At 36.8% G+C, this 22297-nt stretch overlaps 1 protein-coding gene across 2 annotated transcripts in view; it reads right to left on the bottom strand.

The window, feature by feature from the left end:
* The window catches only part of LOC144979825 (uncharacterized), a 147990-nt gene extending 130131 nt beyond the window's left edge, over positions 1-17859 (bottom strand). For both annotated transcript variants that reach the window (XM_078926967.1, XM_078926968.1), the window contains exons 1-3: positions 17556-17859; positions 13113-13905; positions 2593-2738 (exon numbers count right to left, since the gene is read on the bottom strand). In XM_078926967.1, the coding sequence (XP_078783093.1) occupies positions 2593-2738; positions 13113-13905; positions 17556-17574 (958 nt within the window). In that variant the 5' untranslated portion in view covers positions 17575-17859. The remainder of the gene's footprint in view (positions 1-2592; positions 2739-13112; positions 13906-17555) is intronic.
* Positions 17860-22297: the final 4438 nt, after the last annotated feature.

Genomic DNA, 22297 nt, shown 5'->3' with positions numbered 1-22297 from the left:
AAGAAAAAAAAAAAACATAGTCCAAAAAATGTTCCGTGTTTGTCTGCTGGAAAGGTTAAATCACAATAATTAATGGGCACTTCTTTCGGATGTATCAGATATAGAGAAAAATAAACATAGGGACTAACAGATGACCTCTGACCTTCGGCGATGTCGACAAGGCGGATGGAGGCAAACAAAGTTAGTGAAGTCAAATGAGACGGAACAATTACAACCGTACAGACTACTTTACAAAGAGAAAGATTGATGTAAATTCTTGCGGACAAGAGTCCAAGCCACGAGTAGATAGATTATACAAACAACTATCTCGTATTGTATCTGTTCAACTATTCATCTTATTCAATTCAATCCACCATACACCCAATCATTCTGTATCATATCTCTTCTACCATGCATAATCGTTATTCTACCAACTCCTTCTCAACCGTCCAAAATCATGAATATATAACTTATCAATCCTCGTACCCGTTCATTTATCTTTTATTCTATCAACCTATGCATCTACCAATACATCCATTATCCATATTATATCACTTTCAATCAACCCATATAATAATATGTTCATCCACTACTAAAATATCCATCAGTTCATCCATCCATCTCTTTCTAACACACCATCTTTTTGCCCATTTTATGTCCATCCTTGTACATATATCTCTATCAACAAATTCAACTGCCAATACGTCCATCCATTTATCCATCCACATAATATCTCCACCAACCAAGTCACCTACCCATATTATACGATCACCTATAAGCCTTTCCATCTACCTATCCGTGCATCACTAACTTATCCATCAGAAAAGTGAGTGGAGCAGGCACTTATGTTGGTAACAACAAGATATGAAGTGAATAGAAAAGTGCCAGAAGACAATAGAGAATAAAAATTTTTTCGCGGCGGTGGTGGGGTTTGAACCTGCGACCTTATTGGTACGACAACTCCGCCTGGCAGGTGAGAGCGTGGCTCTACCGTGTGAGCTATCCACGAACACAAAATATTCGTTTCAAACTCAAAGTCATTACTAGATCCCTCTCTCACCCACTTCTTGAGATCGCCGATTCGTTCGTACACCACCATCGCGAATAATTTTGACCAGCAGTTAAGCTTTAATAGCCAATATTCTCAACACAAACATATAACATAGAAACGATTGAGACATTGAGTATGCTCCGGTGTATAGGGTGAATTTTAATTCAGAAAAGTGAGTGGAGCAGGCACTTATGTTGGTAACAACAAGATATGAAGTGAATAGAAAAGTGCCAGAAGACAATAGAGAATAAAAATTTTTTCGCGGCGGTGGTGGGGTTTGAACCTGCGACCTTATTGGTACGACAACTCCGCCTGGCAGGTGAGAGCGTGGCTCTACCGTGTGAGCTATCCACGAACACAAAATATTCGTTTCAAACTCAAAGTCATTACTAGATCCCTCTCTCACCCACTTCTTGAGATCGCCGATTCGTTCGTACACCACCATCGCGAATAATTTTGACCAGCAGTTAAGCTTTAATAGCCAATATTCTCAACACAAACATTTTAACATAGAAACGATTGAGACATTGAGTATGCTCCGGTGTATAGGGTGAATTTTAATTCAGAAAAGTGAGTGGAGCAGGCACTTATGTTGGTAACAACAAGATATGAAGTGAATAGAAAAGTGCCAGAAGACAATAGAGAATAAAAATTTTTTCGCGGCGGTGGTGGGGTTTGAACCTGCGACCTTATTGGTACGACAACTCCGCCTGGCAGGTGAGAGCGTGGCTCTACCGTGTGAGCTATCCACGAACACAAAATGCGATGGTGGTGTACGAACGAATCGGCGATCTCAAGAAGTGGGTGAGAGAGGGATCTAGTAATGACTTTGAGTTTGAAACGAATATTTTGTGTTCGTGGATAGCTCACACGGTAGAGCCACGCTCTCACCTGCCAGGCGGAGTTGTCGTACCAATAAGGTCGCAGGTTCAAACCCCACCACCGCCGCGAAAAAATTTTTATTCTCTATTGTCTTCTGGCACTTTTCTATTCACTTCATATCTTGTTGTTACCAACATAAGTGCCTGCTCCACTCACTTTTCTGAATTAAAATTCACCCTATACACCGGAGCATACTCAATGTCTCAATCGTTTCTATGTTATATGTTTGTGTTGAGAATATTGGCTATTAAAGCTTAACTGCTGGTCAAAATTATTCGCGATGGTGGTGTACGAACGAATCGGCGATCTCAAGAAGTGGGTGAGAGAGGGATCTAGTAATGACTTTGAGTTTGAAACGAATATTTTGTGTTCGTGGATAGCTCACACGGTAGAGCCACGCTCTCACCTGCCAGGCGGAGTTGTCGTACCAATAAGGTCGCAGGTTCAAACCCCACCACCGCCGCGAAAAAATTTTTATTCTCTATTGTCTTCTGGCACTTTTCTATTCACTTCATATCTTGTTGTAACTTATCCATCCATCTCATTCAACCCGTCCTTTGACCAATCCCCTAATTCAGCTCATACGACCTATCAACAAATCCATCTACCCACACGTCCATCCATTAACTAACTCACTCACTCATCCCATAACATCCAGAATCCAGATCACCAGTACTCACCCCCACATCCAACCTCCTGAGTATCCAAGGGGCACGTATCCCAATTGATGTTCGTGGCCGTGACTTGAGGGGCCGATAGATCCACACCGGGGCCTTTGTAGATACAGCCCTGGAACCCTTTGCCGATCTCCATGGAACCCACCAGCCTGTGGAGATTAACATGTAACTAAATGAGTAAATAAACAGGTAAATCAATACATGTGACCCACCGTCACAACATGGTTCTATGTCGGGATAAATCAGACCCTGGAGAATCAATTAATCTGGAAATAAAATAATGAAATAATACAACTTCAAATTGTTGTTTTGTTTGTCTTTGTTTTATTTTATTTATTTATTAATTTTTTTAAATTTTTTTCTTTGGTTTTTGTTTTGATTTTTGGTTCTTTTAAAAATTATTATAATTTTTTGTTTACTTTTTATTGGGGGGGGGGGGTCTTTGTTAATTTGTATTTTGTAATTTTTGTTTGGTTTATTTTATTGTTATTATTATCTGTTCATGTATTTGTTTTATTGGGTTTTGTTGTTTGTTTGTATTTTTTTTTGAGGGGGGGGGGGGAGGGGTGAAAGAAAAAATATTTATTCTCCAAGTAGCCGTAAGTAATTAACCCAGAGGTTCATATTTGTGGCTATAAAGTCAATTTCCAGCACCAAGTTCATCCAAACACAATACCGATTGGAGACAACGGCCGACACGATATAAATAGAAGACCTGGGCATCCACAGACCAACCATAATTATCGACTTGTGAACGAGTACGACGAAGCACACTCCAAGATAATGATTCACACCCGAATCGAATGGGGATATTGGGTCTGGAAATCGTCTTATCCAAGGACACAACGCCGGAGAAGTGTGGAAAGGGGGGGGGGGGTGTACTCATCCTCTGTCATCCATCCACTAAGTGGTGAATGTCGGTTTTCTCCTTTGGTATAATAATATTATGGACATGTCAAACGAATGTCGATAGGAAAAATTTGTACTTCGATTCTCGACTATGACACTAATATAAATATATATATATATATATTAAAGATTAGACTTCTTGAGTTTTATTGAATAGAATAGATGCCGTTTCAAACATTGCGAGCCCCTGCTAAACATCTCATGTTTCTGATCATGCTAACTTGAAATTCACAATTTTACATCAGATTCATCTCGACATATTATTATTATTATTATTAGTAGTAGTAGTATATTATTATTATTATATAGACGCTATTATTATTATTATTATTATTATTATTATTATTATTATTATTATTAATATTATTATTATTATTATTATTATTATTATTATTAATATTATTATTATTATTATTATTAATATTATTATTATTATTATTATTATTATTATTATTATTATTATTATTATTATTATTATTATTATTATTATTATTATTATTATTATTATTATTATATTATTATTATTATTATTATTATTATTATTATTTATTATTATTATTATTATTATTATTATTATATATTATTGCCAATTTGAGACGGTGGGTCATCAAATACAAAACTTTCGATCTAGGTAGTCAATTTCGGCCAGCCTGAGGGGATCTCTCTACTCACCCATATAATATTATGTCACAGTAAACATTATCAACCATGTTTATATTAACGACATGACGACTATCGGTACACAGCTAAATAAACAACAGGAAATTCACATCGTTAATCAATACCAACATTTTTAATGATAATCCTCGCAGATTTTATAAAACGCAATATATCTAGCATGCTACCATAATAATACGACAAAATATTTTTTTCAAAATTTTGGCTAGAAAAAAAAAGTTACTGCAAATCACGTGACCTACCGTTAAAAAAAACCCCGGTATTTTGTCGAAGTGAACCATTTGTTAAAAAGTGACGTTGAAGATCAAATCAACAGAAACATAAAGAGATAATTTTGTTTAATTTTCGGCACTTTCCGGAGTCCGATCCATTATCCTCATTAAAACATTATGTAAACTCGGCCCGCCTCTATGGTTTTGACCATAAATTCATTGTAAGAATGTGTAAATAATCCCGATATCTCACCGTTTAGGTGGGGTGGATCACAAATACCGACCGTTTAAAGATTAATAATGACCCTAAATGTGTCCAACCCCCCCCCCCCCCCCCCCCCCCCCCCCCCCCCCCCCCCCCCCAAAAAAAAAAAAAAGAAAAAAGAAAGGTGTGAACTTTGAAATTTTTTTAGAAACATTGTATACTTATATCATGTTGGCGAGTATGTGAGAGTGGATGGGTGGATGGGGATGGGGGGGGGGGGGGGGGTATCCTATTCTACTGATAATATCTCTGAAAGAGAAATGTGTTCTGTCAGAAAATGACTGCATACTAAATACTAATAGATTTGTGCACCGTGAATGGTAAAGGGTCGATAAATGAAGCATACTAAATTATGACGATTTACACCACAGATAGAGTATGAAATGTGCAAGATGTTACCAATCTATAACATTCCATTTAACGATTACAATCTATAACACATACTAGGCTTAACTCTTTCAGCGCTGAGGTTATATTCGCATTTCCATCATAAATTGGCTGACACCTGATTGAGGCAGCATGAGAATGACAAGCTAAGACAAAGCCACATTCGAATTCGGCACAAAATTTCAATTAAAATACTCCCTAGGGGCAATTGAATGTTCTGGTGAAAGAAATGATACCATTGGTTTAATTTATAGTACATTTGTAGAAAGTAGGATTGGATTAAATTACTATTTTTGCCTTTCAAGATCGGCCCGACTATGCGGCCATTGGCCAGTAGAAGAGATTCTGCTCTGGCCACACAGTGCGGCCAATGGCGCTGAAAGAGTTAATGGGATATAGTTACTGGTAGGAAGTAACTTTTTCATTTTAATGTTTTATATGTAATGATGCATCTGCTTGATAGCAGAGGCAGGCAGAATAAAACTTATATTGACTGTCTGCTAGATGACACAGGAATGGACAACCCCGGGAGCTGCGTACGCTTATGGAGGACAGGACAGAATGGCGAAGACTTGTGGCTCATATTGGGCGCCCCAAGGAGCGGCCTAAGTAAGTAATGCTTGGATTAAAAGTGTTCCCGATCCAAAACCAACATTTATTAACACGTAGAACGAGACGTGGCGTTGCGGTTACAGGCCAGCTACTCATTTTACACCTGAGTACGTGAGTGGATCTGAGTAAAGATCCTTTTCCCAGGACTAAACTTTGCCCCACTTTGTTTTCTATTTACTAAGCTCTTAAACAACGAAACTAAAATTGAACCTCATCTATGAAAGAGTAACAATTATGAATCATTAGAGAAAAATCTTCAATGTTAAAAGAATGTAAATAAATTACCCCTCTTCTTGTCACCTACAGGAAAATCATCACAATTATTATCATACTATGACAATGTTTCATATTCAGATTTGCTTTATAAACGGATCAAGATAAATCATTGTAATATTAATAAGAACGACGTGTAGGCCTACATATAGATAGTATGCGCTTGGCTAAGAAGTTCATAACATTGCCATCCGGAAGTATAACGGATCAACACACAAAACTATGTGTAATCATGAACTTTTATAGTCTGGATAATACCGATTCGTGAGTATTACTCATAAACGTGGATGGCAAAAAATAATAACAAAGACCAGAGTGACGTCAACTTCATTCTATCTATATGCAGGTCTTACATCCGAACCGATTATGAGCCTAGTTTAACATTGCTGTAATGGACAATATTGTGATTGTGCGTCATTTTATTGAGATTTCCATTACAACAATGAGCCCATAATGAATTGAGTTATCAGACCTGCAAATAAGTGCACGTCGATAAAAACTCAATGCTGTTTTGTAGATCTCGTTTTTCTGCACACAAAATTATGCGTATTGTATAATATCAAATGAACAAATTAAGGAGTAAGCACCGGTGTAATATAAAGAACTGAACAAGTGTGTATGAAAGGTGCCAGACAAAGCAAGAAAGAAAAATACAAGAAAAAAAAAAAACATCCCAAAAAATCAGTCTACCTCGACTGGGGATCGAAGCTCAGACCTTCTGATTACCGGTCAGACGTGCTACCATTACACACTTGTTCAGTACTTTATGTGTATTGTAGCTAGATACGTACTTATTACTTTTGAGTTTGAGTGTAAAGACATCCATTTTGTGTTGGGTCGGTATGACATTGCATGAAAATCATGAAAATGGGCGGTAAGGAGAGGGTTAGCTGAATGCATTTTAACTTAAGTTATTTAATGGCGCTGATACATTCGAGTGTTTCCTTCTATAATGGCGCTGATACATTCGAGTGTTTCCTTCTATAATGGCGCTGATACATTCGAGTGTTTCCTTCTATAATGACGCTGATACATTCGAGTGTTTCCTACTATAGAATAATAATAACTATTGTGCATCGCTAATTCTGACATCCTATGACATTTAAAGCTCTCATAACTAATATTCATTATCATTATATTGTTTCACTGGTTTTCCATTGTAATGTAGAGCGAGTGCTGGGCCCTATAAATTGAGTTATGTTGAAATGATTGTCATTTAATTTCAGTCTTCCTCCCTTGAAGCATATTAAATTACTTTAATATTATCATGGTAATAAAACCATTGTTTTATTTTTGACACCATTGATTTATCATAGGCTAAATTAAATTTTATTTTATAATCTAAAAGAGAAAAATAAAACGTATGTTTTTGTTTGTTTTCTTTTGTTATTGTTTTTAAGACTAACTTAAAATGTTATCCGCTTCTATTTGTGACCCATTGAACCAATCTGACAACATGTCGGGGTGAACAAGTCGAAGAGAATTGAACTCAAACAGTCTGATGTCACCCCGTGTGGTGTCCGGGGTCCCTCAACTGAGAGGGTCAAGAATAGCCCAACGCCAAGCCAGCGTGTCGTAAAAGGCGACTAATGGTGTGTGATTCCCCCATCTTTGAGTCACCTGGTCCTCCAGGTTGGGGGTTGGCAAAGGGTTAACACCCCTTTCCGTTAAACTCAAACCGTTACAGAAACACAGACAGACAAACTAAATCCTTTTTTTAGCTTGGGCGACCGAAGAGTTTCTGGAATTACAGAATTTATGAAGGACAACAGACAAAGCCGAAAGGACTCTGCTGACCCGATGACGTCTTCGCCAAACAAGCAGCTTCGAATTGCGTCGTGGAACGTTCGCACCATGTATGAAGCAGGAAAAAGCTCTCAAGTTGTGACTGAGATGAGAAGATACAGGCTGCATATACTTGGAGTAAGCGAAACCCACTGGATACAATCCGGACAGAAACACCTCAAGTCTGGGGAGAAGATTTTATATTCAGGGAGAGGGGACGGGATTCATACACAGGGAGTAGGAATAATTCTAAGCAAGTTTGCCCAGAAGTCACTGAGAGGATAGGAACAACACGGAGAAAGGATCATCATGGCGTCCTTTACAACACGGAGTAAGAAGATCAGCATGAACATTGTACAGATCTATGCCCCAACAAATGATGCAACGGATGAGGACAAAGATACATTTTATGGTCTGCCACAACAAGTCATTGACAACATATTGATGGGAGATGCTAATGCAAAAGTGGGACAGGATAACGTAGGCTATGAAGGTATCATGGGACGTCATGGCATGGGAGAAATGAATGATAATGGTGAGAGATTTGCAAATTTCTGTGCATTCAACAGTTTGGTGATTGGAGGAACAGTGTTCCCCCATAAGAGGATCCACAAAGCAACTTGGGTCTCACCAGATGGTGTGACAGAGAATCAGATTGATCATTTTTGTATCTCTCGTAGATTCAGACGTTCATTGGAAGATGTGACAGTACGGAGAGGGGCAGATGTTGGATCAGACCACCACCTGCTATTGGCAAAGCTTAAGCTCCGACTCAGAAAACACGGGGCCAGATCACATACAAGAAGAAAATTCGAGGTGAATGCACTTGATGGGGAAAAGAATGAGGAATTCAAACTACAATTGAGTAATAGATTCCAACCTCTTACTGAGCTCGAGGAGGACATAGATGTAGAGTCACATTGGGCAAAGATCAAGGAAGTCTACATAACAACTTGCCACGAGGTATTGGGGGTAAAGAAATCGGAACATAAAGAATGGATAAGTCCAACCACCTTGGACCTTATTGAAAAGAGGAGAACAAGGAAGGAACAAGTGAATGCAAGCCGAACAAGGGCTTCAAGACTGGATGCACAAGAGCAGTATCGAGCCATAGCTAAGGAAGTCAAAAGATCTGTGAAGAAAGACAAGGAAGCATTCATGAACAGACTTGCAGAGAAAGCAGAAGCAGCAGCGACTGGAGGACACATGAGGATCCTTTATCAAACTACCAAGACACTTGCTGGAAAATATGGGAAACCAGAGGTACCAGTCAAAGACAAAGATGGGAAAACTATTTTTGGAAAAGAGGCTCAATCTGAACGATGGAGGGAACATTTCAACTGCCTTCTGAACAGACCACCACCAGACAACCAGCCAGAAATTTTGCCTGCAAGGAATGAGCTACCAATTAGCTGTGATCCACCATCGATAGCAGAGATTGTGGGTGCCATTAACAAGATGAAAAGGGGGAAAGCTGCTGGAACAGACCAGATTCCACCGGAGGCTCTAAAGGTTGATGCGGAAAGAAATGCTGAGGCCTGCACCCACTATTTGAGAGAATCTGGAATGACGGGATATTCCCAAAGGATTGGAAGGAAGGACATCTTATCAAGCTTCCAAAGAAAGGGGACCTCAGTAATTGTAATAATTATCGAGGCATCACTCTTCTTTCTATCCCAGGAAAGGTTTTCAACCGTATTATTTTAGAGAGAATTAAGAATGCAACAGATGCTAAACTGCGGGACGAACAGGCAGGTTTTCGGAAAAACCGTTCAACCACCGACCAGATTGCCTCTCTGCGAGTTATAGTGGAACAGTCTATAGAATGGAACTCTCCTCTTATTGTCAACTTTCTGGATTACGAGAAGGCTTTCGACAGTATTGACAGAGCAACATTGTGGAAAATTCTGGCACATTATGGACTCCCTGAAAAGATAGTAAACCTCATTAAGGAAATGTATGAAGGATCAAGTTGCAGGGTTGTACATGAAGATCAGCTTACTGACAGCTTTGAAATTAAGACTGGTGTCAAGCAGGGATGCTTGCTCTCACCATTCCTGTTCATCCTTGCCATTGATTGGCTAATGAGGGAAACCTCCAAAGGGAGAAGAAATGGGATACAGTGGACCCCTGGACACAGTTGGATGATCTGGATTTTGCAGATGATCTGGCTCTTTTGTCCCACACCCAGGACCAGATGCAAGCAAAAACCACAATTATAAACAGCCTCTCGGAATCAATTGGTCTAAGAATTCACCCTGCAAAGTCAAAGGTCTTGAGGATAGGTACGCGTCAAAGGGAGCAGATCAAAGTAAAAGATCAGGAACTCGAAGATATAGACACTTTCTGCTATCTCGGAAGTATAATTGACAAGGATGGAGGCACGGAAGCAGAGGTGAAAGCACGAATAGGAAAGGCACAGGCTGCATTCACATCTTTGAACAGAGTTTGGAGAACTAAAGATATCTCCCTTCAACTAAAGCTAAGACTTTTCAACTCAAACGTGAAGTCTGTCCTACTGTATGGATGTGAAACTTGGAACGCATCACAGGCATGTATAAGGAGGGTACAGATTTTCGTAAACAGGTGCATGCGTAAGCTACTCAGAATAAAATGGATGGATAGAATAAAAAATGAAGAAGTATGGAAAAGAACACAGCAGAAACCAGTGGGAGAGGATATAGGAAGAAGACGATGGAGGTGGATTGGACACACGCTTAGAAAGAATGACTCAACTATAACAAAGAAAGTATTGGACTGGAACCCTCAGGGAAGAAGATCAAGGGGAAGGCCACGAGGAACATGGAGAAAAATTAAAGAAGCTGATATACAGAGAAGTGGTAAGACCTGGAATGAGATAAAAAAGTTGGCTCAGGATAGAGAAGGATGGAAACTGTTTGTCTGTGGCCTATACCCTGACCCAGGGTGAAAAAGGCAATGATGATGATGAGTCTGATGTCACGCCGCCCGGCAACGGCGGCCATCTTGGTTCTAAACAAAGAAAATCATTACTTTTTATTCTTCAAGCTGGCAAGAACTTTTCATATGCCTTGTGATCAGAATGTGTAAAAGTCAAAACATGATCAAATTTATGTGGTTTTTTTCCCCTCTGGATACCCTTTTATGCTCGTCGGAGAAATATTTCATGAGGGCGTCCGCCATTGTTCCGATAGTTTAGAGCCAGTGTTACTAAGTAACCATTGTCATTAGGAAGGACGTGACGTTACGACTGTAGAAGAGTATTGAGGTTCCTGTCAAAAGGATTAGAATTTTGAAATTCAAGCATTTAGCAGATCAGAAGACTTCACATCCATTGTCCGCAATACAGCGTTGAATCGAAGACATATTTTGTTTTATAACAGAGACTTTCATCATCAAGTTCAGTCAGATGAATTTGAAATTAAAATCATCAGAGATATGAAATGAACTAACAATTTATATATTTCAAGATACTCAACTTCAATTGGGTTGAATACACACACACACACACACACACACACACACACACACACACACACATATTCCTGTACTGACAGAACATGGATCAGTTTAAAAGTTTCAAATTAAACATGCAAAAGACATGAATGAACTTAAAAATGCCCTTGATCGCGAACTATTTACTTAAAAATACATATATGACTAAGCATTCAATGTCCAAAAAAATATGTCTTTTCTTCTTTGTAGTTTTTTTTCTTTTGTTTTCTACGCTTTTCTCTGTTCCTCCCATTTTGGAATATTTTATCTGAGACAATCTGTACAATATATTGTTACTTTTGTTTTTTTAATGGCATTTGATTTTAATGACATGTTACTGATATGATATAAGCTCCATTAGCATTGATATTCTTTTTTGTAAATAAAACAAAATAACATTGACCCAAGTCTCACATTTCTGGCTGTAGATTCGATTTTCATTATTTAAATTGTCTGGACATACTGATTTGAGTCAATGGTTAACATATTAAATTAATTGTAGGGATTTAACCCTCTCCTTACCACCTATTGGAAAATCGTCACATTTGTTACGATGCAACTGTCATTTTTCTCATCCAGATTTCATTTCTATTTGCTATAGCTATAAAAACTTGACATTCTGTAATAGAGCTCATGTTGTCTAACAATATTATGTATAGAATGTGCGTGTTGCTTTTCTGTTTGAGTTAGAAATGTCTGCTTTTGTGTTGGGTGGGCGCGAAGCTTTAGGGAAAATTCTGAAAATGGCTGGCAAGGAGAGGGTTAAGGAATCAAAGGTACTTGTAACATACAATAATTTCGGCCACATAAGAACTGCATAGACTTATCAATTTTAATCTAATATCATGCATGAAGATAAATTTGTTTATCAAACTTGAAATTGTATACATCATACATGACAGCGTTGAATTTGATAAACGATAGAATTTGATAGCGTAGAAAAAAATAGCATTATGTCGAGCTGTAATGACATCCACATTGAACGAAAATCAAAATGATAGAAAACTATAACATTCAAACGGTATGTACTGTGACAGCTGGGTTAGCAGACAGCATATTAATTATATTTCTTCTGTATAACTAACAGAGTGGGTGGCTGGGTCCCTTAGACCTGAGGGAAAGTACTTTGCCTTAGACTAGTCTCCTATCCAACGTGTTTTGGGATTCGGTATTTTTAAGGACTACATACACTTTAACATTCAATCATTAGGCATACAGTCCTACTCTATGACATGATACCTGGTACGGTTTTAAGGACAAGTAGCTTGTTTCATAATTTTTCAAAATTCATAGATTCACTTTCTTCCACTTAAAAAAAAGGTAGAACCAAGTTTCGTTCAGTGTGTACTGTCAGTACTTTATGTCATCCTTATAATACTTTAAAAAACTAATTGATCTTTTAATATAACATGTTTTGTATTTGTATATATGGGAAAAAGTACAGTGTTCAAGTAAATTGGTTGAAAATATTTTATAGTGCTGAAAACCAAGCGTATTATCAGTGGTCATCCTAATAATAACAAGAGATGAAGCGAGTAGAGAAGTGTCCAAAGATAATTGAGAATAAAAACTTTTGTGATGGGGATCTGAACCCAAGACATGACTGTGTTATTGCACCCTCCACCTGGCCACGATAGCGATGAAAAGGAAGCTCTACATCACTCCAGTGTTGATAGTGCCATTTGTAGAGCATCCCTTTCTTGGCCAGGTAGAGGATCCTGAGTTCGTCTCCCCGACACCACCGAAGTCTTATTCTTTATTGTCTTCTGGAACTTCCCTACTCACTTCACCTGTTATTAACAACATAAAAGCCTGCTCCACCCACTGTCTGATTTAATACTAATCATTCATTCTCTACAGAAACAGACAGGCTTGTTGGAAGACAACAATATGGCATAGAAACAATAAGTAAGTCTTTTCAGTCTCACCTGATGTTACGAAGTAAAGAATTGGTGGTGGAGTTTGCAACTTCCACCTCGTATAGTGGTGAATTCTGTCCAGCTTGAACGGACAATTTAAGGGAGCCCAGAGTCTGCCGTAGGATAAGGGTGTACCATTTGTTATTGTTTACATGCTCTCCCACAGAAACAGAACCTGACTGGCCGCTTATACTCCAAACAAACATGACAGCTTTTTCATACAGCGATAAAGTCAATTCTTCAGTACCTGATGATGATGATGATGATGATGAAGACGATGATGTCGATGAGTCTGAATTATGTAATGATCCACGCATAGAAAGAAGACTTCCGGAATCACTACAAGTCTTGAATGAGAATTGCTTGGTCTCTTGCAAATCCCATACTGAATTTGGGATTGTTATTAATGACGTGATATTGAAGAAAGCTTTGTCGAATGTCGATGATGAAGATATTGATGTCGGTGTCGCTGTACATTCAGAACAAAATACGGATAATAATACTAGAATTATGCATAGAAAGAGGTGGAATGATGATGATGATGTTGATAATGTGTTCGTCGATCGTTGCCGTGACAGTGATGAGCAAAAGTGTGATAATCCAAACTGGCAATCTGGTACCCATAACCTGCTGATGGAATGTCTTTTGGATGTGCTGATGTCGTTGGTGGATGACATGTGATAAAAATGCTTTGGCTTGTTAGAGGATGATGATGCTGTTGATGATAGCGATGATGAAGAATCATTCATTTTCATTCTCCTTGAGGTATTCCTGCTATGTGAGGAATGTTGAGATTCCAAACCTGTTTGACAGGAAGAACAAATAAAAACGAAATGTAAAAATCACATACCAGCAATATAAATGGTCTTAGGAGATAATTTAAATGGTGTTAAATAGAATAAAAGAATAGTTCCTAAAAATCTGTGTTTTATTCAAATATACACATTTAAAAAGTGTATTTCCATAGAGCCCTCTTGTATTAATGTGCTTCATCAATTCGCCAAACAGGACATGTGGAACTAGATTTCCATTTTTACACAGTATAAGTCACTTGTTAGTCGTACTTTTTCAAGCAACATGCAACAGTAGTAATTTTCAATACCTGTAGCATATCCCTATTTAATAATCGACGACAGAGTTTTTAAAAAATAATAAAATTCTTTTTATGATCTCCAAGGGAAAATTTGTCTTAACCTTCTTGTGGTCATTTTACACCTAAGTACGGTGAGAGAATGTGAGTAAAGAGCCTTTTCCAAGAACTTAACGATTTGCAGAGCGAGGCTCGAACCCAGGACCTTACGATCTGAAAGCGAGTGTCATACCACAAGACCACAGAGCCGCACAATCACTAACATGCTGAACATTACAACGTCATTTTGGAATTGTATTAGTATTAGGATATAGATATCAACCAGTTCTTATTCAAAGGGTAGTAAGTATTCATGTTTCCTAAATACCAAATTAATGTCATAGCTACATTATTCTACATCACCCATCCTGACTAGAAGATGACAAGCATGGTCACTAGTTGAATAGGTAACAACGTTTGTAAAACTAATATTTTAGGTCCTTTACACACATCACCTGATTTGTCTCATGAGAAAATAAGTACTTGATACGGCTATAGAATGGCTAAAGGCAATGACAGACATTTTAAGAATGTTAGTAAAATAAGGATGCCTAACAACCAGCTTGTACTGTATGAAATGGAAACAATGTTCAATATGGCCTGCTGAGGGAATAAATGTGACCAACACTTCATTCTGGTATTATTTTGCGATGAACTAGATGCCACAGAGTGAATCTGAACTTTAATTAATCAGAAATATGACATTTCCATTTTTAGTACTTTAAAAGAAAAAGAAAAAGAATTGATCATTTATATAGTACAATATCCACTAAATTTGTTTTACAAGACGTCCCTAGCCAACATCAATGCCTAACATGCAGGACAAGACATGACGTCTGTTAGGTGACATTACAATATTGTTCAAACAGAGACAACACTGTTGACGACCGAGTACTCATTTAACACCTGAGTACAGTGAGAGAATGTGAGTTAAGAGTCTTTTCCAAATACTCAATTTTGCACCGCTCAGAGCGTGTACCTATACATTGGTCAAAACTATTAGGATTTTTTTTTAGAGGGGTAGCATGGCTCAGCGGTACGGTCTTTGCTTTGCACCTGAAAGGTACCGAGTTTGATTGCCCACCGCTGTGCTGTTGGCCTTGAACAAGTTACCTTGCCCTAGCTCAATTTGCGGTGCTGCACTGTGGCTGGCGCCTGGGTTATTCCAGTCTTACCTTGAAATATACCCTAGAGACAAATTTCCCCTCTGGGATGAATAAAGAGAATTTTATTTTATTTTTATTTCTAATGGGATAATTCAATAGTAGAGATACCACAGTGGAGAATATAATAATAATTATATACTTATAAAAAGATAATATAAAAGAGGTAGAAGACACTACAAACAGGCGGGTCCCAATAGCTCAGTAGGTAGAACACTCGCTTCACAATCAAAGGGACCGAGATCAATCCCAGGTGCAGTCGAGATATTTTTCTAACCCTCTTATCCACCCAGCAGTGATTGGGTAGCCGGGTCTGTTAGATCCAGTGGAAAGTACTTTGCGATAGACTAGCGTCCTACCAAAAGGGTAGCAAGAACTTTATATTGTCCGATTCACGCTATAGAAACCGGGATAAACTCCAACTCCATGGGCCTAACGGCTCTGACAGACTACTTTTTTTTTTTTTTTTTTTTTTATCATAGATATGTTTAATGCAATGAATGGGTTTTTTTGGGGTTTTTTTTTGTCACAGGTATCATATAACATGCATTCATTGTCTCCCAGTGTGTCTGTGTGTTTGTGTTATCACAACAAACATTGGTCATGCCATTGGTTGACGTATCCTAGATCCATTGTGATTACATAGCCATTTATTTGAAAAGAACAATGATATCCTATATCCGTCTTTATTTAATGTTCCATTTATTTTAAAATTCATGCATGTATTACATGAGTTGTTGACAATCCTTAATCCTTGCCGATAGCTTTTTGATTTTAAAGAAGTGGATGTAGCATATTGTAAAACAAAAACAAAAATAAATAAATTAATTAATTAATTAATAAAAAAAATAATTAAAAAACATAAATAATAATAATAATAACAATAATAATAATAATAATAATAATAATAATAATAATAATAATAATAATAATAATAATAATAATAATTACTATTATTATTATTATTGTAATTATCATTATTATTTTACTATTAACTATTATAATTATTATTATTTTTATTATTATTATTATTGTTATTATTATTCTAAATCATTTTTGTTATTATTATCATTACTATTACTATTATCATTATTAGTTTAAATATTATTATAATTATTGTTATTATTATTAGTATTATTATTATTATTATTATCATTATAATTATCGTTTTTGTTATTATTATCATTACTATTACTATTATCATTATTATTATTATCATAATCATCATTTGTGTAATATTTAGTATTTAAATAATAATAATAATAATAATAATAATAGTAGTAGTAGTAGTAGTAGTAGTAGTAGTAGTAGTAGTAGTAGTAGTAGTAGTAGTAAGTAGTAGTAGTCGTATTAGAAGTAGTGGTGTTGATAGTATTAGTAGTATTAGTGATATTGGCTATGAGTCACTACAAGAGTAAATCGATATTACTTTATTACCTCCTATCAATGGAAGACTGATTATCCTCTATAAATCAACATAACTCTATTGTGGTGTATGTAAGTATGCTGGGTAATGGTTAATGTATATGGAATATCCCTTGACTAACGAGCACATGCGCTTTTTAAATGTTCAACCTCTTAAGTAACACAGAATTATGAACCCCAATAGCAACTCATATTTTTTTTTAAACCAAGAAAATAATAGACAAAACATGATTGCTATTCAAACCATTATTTTTTTGATCGCTCGAAAAAAAAATATTGTCTTCTTTCAAAATATCGCATAAAAAAATAAAAATAAAAACAGAATATAAAATAGAGACGTTGTATAACTTATAACATCTCTCGGCATGATCATATTATGAGAACAGTATTACTATCTTGACATAGGGAACATGAATATGTTCTATGAACAACAGTAACAGTACGATTATTGAAGAAAATGTGATAGAGATTGTGACTGATAAATTTTACAAGTACATCTGTGTGAATCTACAGAAAAAGGCAAGAGACATAAGAGTAAGAGGTGAGAAATATTCATTCATTGAAGAAAGCTTTGTTTACTTTGAGCATGAGGAAATAGCGAGAACGTTGACAGGTAAATTAGAGCGACACAGGTATCTAGATGGAAGTAGATAATTGCGGTGTTGTCGGACAGGTAAAATCTACACGACACCTTGATAACAACATAAAAAAAAAAGATATGACTATGACACTCACCTGAAAAATATTCAAACATTGCCGAAGGCTTCGTTATAGTTTCATTGTTTATTGATACACTGAAAGCTTATTAAATTAATGACACACAATCGGCACAAAACAAACTTAGGACACTTCCTAGTTTGGTTGTGTTACAAAACATCCCGAAGACAGAATACCCGTTGTTTCGTGTGTGTACGCGAACACCAAACAACTATGACTGGAATGGAACTCTTTATGTTCGAGGATTGTCTCCCTCTCATACACACACAAACACGCAGACACACAGATGATTCGCATAACTCGCAGGTACACACAGGTACACGAAAGACTTCGCGACAGTCGCACCTACACACGCAGGCACACACACACACACACACACACACACACATCTACACACACACACACACACACACACACACACACACACAGGGAGTTACACACAGAAAATATTTGGTCACATGACCTTTGCCGTTTATCACCAAGTGATCTTCACATTTCTGCCGTACTCTAGAAAAACCCATATTTTAAAATTTGGCCAGAAAACTCGTCCTTCAAATATCGATCGATTTAAATGACGCTCATCTTGGCAAAAAAAAACAACTCTCAAACCTGGGACTTCGCGAGGTCTCAGGTTTTGAGAGTTGTTTTTTTTTTTTTTTGCCAAGATGAGGATCGATATTTGGACAAGTTTTCTGGCCAAATTATAAAATATGGCTTTTCCCAGAGTACGATCGCCGTCTCACCAAACCACAATGAATTGATTGTACATAGAGATTGAAGAACAAATTATTGTGCCCGCATTCCACCCTCCTGACGTTTTGTGCACATCTTAAAGATAAAAAGAAAGGAAAAGAAAAAAAAACAAGCAGTTACATCTATCTATATGGGACACGTCTGTATCGTATTTATCTTTATTGTATTGATAAGCGAGCTGGTCTAGTAGTAAATAAATGTCTTGGCTTGGTAAAAATTTCATTTGTGTCGTATTTATTTCGTATTGAATGAATGAATGAAATTTTCATTTGTGTCGTATTTATCTTTATAATATTAATAAGCGAGCTGTTTTCCTGGTCTAGTAGTAAATAAATGTCTTGACTTGGTATCAATTTCAAGCGATGTTGCGCGCGAACATGATCGGACGGGTGACGAATATCATAAAGCTGTGACCTCAGCGTTGTGTCCTTGGGTAAGGAAGGCTCTTTCTAAAATACGTTATCATTCGACTCAGGTGTGAATGAGAAGGTTCTCGAATACATTGACGGATATTGTAAGAGTGCAGCGTGATTATAAAAGCTGTCCCAAACAAGTGGCGTGTATTGTAATGAGATTCATGGGCATTTGGTGTTTGAATGGCCTCTTGAGTAAATACATAGAAGTGTGTGTATCTGGCGAATTCGGGGAATGTACAACACAATGAATTGAATAATGATGTTTGTTTTAAACATACGACTGAAGCTTGATTAATTATGTCTCAATACTTTATTCTATCGTTCTGTCTTTGTTTTGTGTTGTTTTGTGTGGGTATGTGAGGGCGTTTTGTTTGTTTATTTGTTGTTTTTTTTTGTTTGTCGTTGTTTTGGGGTTGTTTTTTTTTTTTTGGTTTTTTTTTATTTGTTTGTTTTGTTTTGTTTTGTTTTGTTTTTTTGGTTGTCTTTCTTTATTGTTTTGTTTATTTCTTTAAGCTGTTCTTTTTTTTGTTTGGGTATTTTGTAGAGGAGGGGGTGGGTGGGGGGGAGGGGGGGGGTGAAGTGTCAGAATTTTGATTAGTGTTAGTTTGTTTGTTTTTTTGGGGTTTTTTTTTTTGTTGGGGGGGGGGGGAGGTTCAGGATTTTATAATCACAGACTGACTGAAAAAAAAAAGGGAAGATGGAATGTATTTTTTATTTTCAATAAACGTTCCTTTATTTATTGCTTCACTGACCAAGGGTTTTTCACCCAAAACATCCATTATTTGTACTATTTCCATAGCAACCTTTCCCAATTTCAAATTTTCGTTTAAATTTTTGTATTGTCTAAAACTATCCCAATATGTCATGACACTCATGAAACAAGTTGGAGACGAGGATGGGTCACCATTGGAAGACGAAAACAACAGGAGTTGAGAAAAATTCCATCCCTATCTTATCTCTAGTGACCCAATTTCTACCAACCCTTACAGTAACAGGTGTCTCGTTTTTTTTTTACCTTTATAATATTACAGTTATCTTACTTATTATCTCTAATTCCCCCCCCCCCCCCCCAATCCCACCCCGTCTTATTTGTATGTATGGACGTGTAGTCAACATAACATTAGGACACACCTGCCAACTTGAAATTTGAAAAATTCGTAGTTTTTAGGAGACAGAAATTTTAGTCGATATAGTTAACCGGATCAACAATTTGCCCTCAAAACGGTAAGATAACATTTCTCAATCCTTAAAAATATGTGATCTGAAATTAACTTTTATTTTCATTATGTTTTAATGACTTAGAAATAAATGTTCATGAATTTCTGACATAGGAGCCAAACGTTCGTAATGCTACGAATTTTTCGTAAAACCAGGCAAGTCTGCATTAGGATAATGATGGAAACAATCTCTATCTCTCCCTCTCCCTCTCCCTCTCTCTCTCTCTCTCTCTCTCTCTCTCTCTCTCTCTCTCTCTATCTATCTATCTATCTATCTCTCTCTCTCTCTTTCTCGTTTTCTCTCTCTCTCTTTCTCTCTCTCTCCCTCTCTCTCTCTCTCTCCCTCTCTCTCTCCCTCTCTCTCTCTCTCTCTCTCTCTCTCTCTCTCTCTCTATCTTCTATCTATCTATCTATCTATCTATCTAATAATAATGATAATAATAATAATAATAATAATAATAATAATAATAATAATAGTAATAATAATAATAATAATAATAATAATAATAATAATAATAATAATAATAATAATAATAATAATAATAATAGACGTCTAATAATAATAATAATAATAATAATAATAATAGTAATAATATAATAATAATAATAATAATAATAATAATAATAATAATAATAATAATAATAATAATAATAATAATAATAATGAATGAATAAATAAATAAATAAATATATAAATAGATAAATCAAGCAATCAATAAATAGATAAATAAATAAATAAATAACATGTAATAGCATGATTTGAACTAATCAAATTCCACACAAAATGATAAAATAGAAAAATAAACATAACTGCAGTGCATTTCCACGAGATCACCGCATGCTCAACGTGCCTGACAAAGCTACGGCACATAATTTTCCATTTCTTGCATGAAGTTCAAGTCGCCAGCTAAGCATCCTTTTGGGACCAGCTGTGTTATCAAATCCACCACTTCCTGTATCTACAGGCTCAATCACATCTGGGTTGTGTGGGATTCAATGCGAACTGTACCTTACCAAAGAATACAATACATACGAAACCGGAGTTTTGCGATTGTTTTGTTTTCCATACTGTCACTAACCAGACTCGACATCGCTTGTGGCTATGTAGTCTAGTATTGTGACACTCGCTTTCGGGTCGGCATGTACTGGGTTCGAGCCTTGCTCGGCGCATAGTTGAGTCCTCGGAAAAGGCTCTTTAATCACATTCTCTCACCGTACACAAGTGTAAACCGAGTACCTGACCGTTAGCAGCGTTGTCTCTGTCGGGGAAAAATTGTGATATCGCCTAATAGGCGTTAATGTCTCGTTCTACAGGTTACGTGTTGCTTTTGGTCAGGGAGGGACCCTTTTTAAAGTGGTTTGAGCCTTTGAGCACGTTTAGTTGATATTGCGCGATATAAAAGCTCAAATTTATTTTTTGCTTATTGTTGTTGTTTTTTGTTTGTTTTTTTTTTTTCTTGTTTTTTTTTTGTTGTTTTTTTGTTGTTTTGTTTTTATTTGGGGGGGGGTGTCTGCGTTTTAAAAACGAGACACAGTTCGTCGCCATCGTTAACTTATAGCCTGACACTGACCACAAATATTACGTCAAAAGTCAAGTCTTTGGCCACAAAGGAAAACAAATCGTGAGTTGTATTCAATAGTTTAACCAATGGGATCACTTGATTCCTTGAACACTATTAATTAACGACAACTCACTCGGCGTAACACAAACGTAAAAAATGACGTCATACTATAAGTAAGTCCTAGTGGGTTCGTGCATAGCCATCGTTAACTTATAGCCTGACACTGACCAAAAAATGACGTCAAAATACTAGTCTTTAGCCACAAAAGAAAACAAATCGTGAGTTGTATTCAATAGTTCAACCAATGGGATCACTTGTTTCCTTGAGCACTACTAACGACAACTCACTAGGCGGTGCAAAAACCAAATAATGACGTCAAAATGCCAGTCTTTTTGGGTTTCAGTGTCAGGCTATAAGTTAACGATGGCTGCGCACCGGTGACATCTATAGCTGCGCACCGTTCCGCTGAGCCACGGACGCTTCAAGCAGAGTTCAATATAATTTACGATTTATTATTTAAAGTCTCTAACCTGACAACAGTTTACAAGCCACTCCAAGAGAGCAGTGACGGCGATGCGACTCAGGCTTCATTCGCGAGCTGGCTGTCCAATGGCACATTATTTATTATCACATGTGAAGAGGCTTGGCGGTGTTCCTTCAAGCGTCACGGATGCCCCCTGAATTCCGTTCCATTGTGAAAGTGACTCGGGTACAGAACACCAACTTCAGCCATTATAAAATTATGCTAAGGTATTCTGGCCTTCTTTTCTTTTCTTTCTTTCTTTTTTCGTTGTGGCCAAAAGAAACAAAAC

This window comes from Berghia stephanieae, chromosome 9, assembly GCF_034508935.2.
Source record: "Berghia stephanieae isolate SIO BIC M18660-M18661 chromosome 9, UCSD_Bste_1.3, whole genome shotgun sequence".
Taxonomy (NCBI): Eukaryota; Metazoa; Mollusca; class Gastropoda; order Nudibranchia; family Aeolidiidae; genus Berghia; species Berghia stephanieae.
The sequence above is the reverse complement of the archived record's forward strand: the minus strand, read 5'-3'. Positions and strand labels throughout refer to the sequence as shown.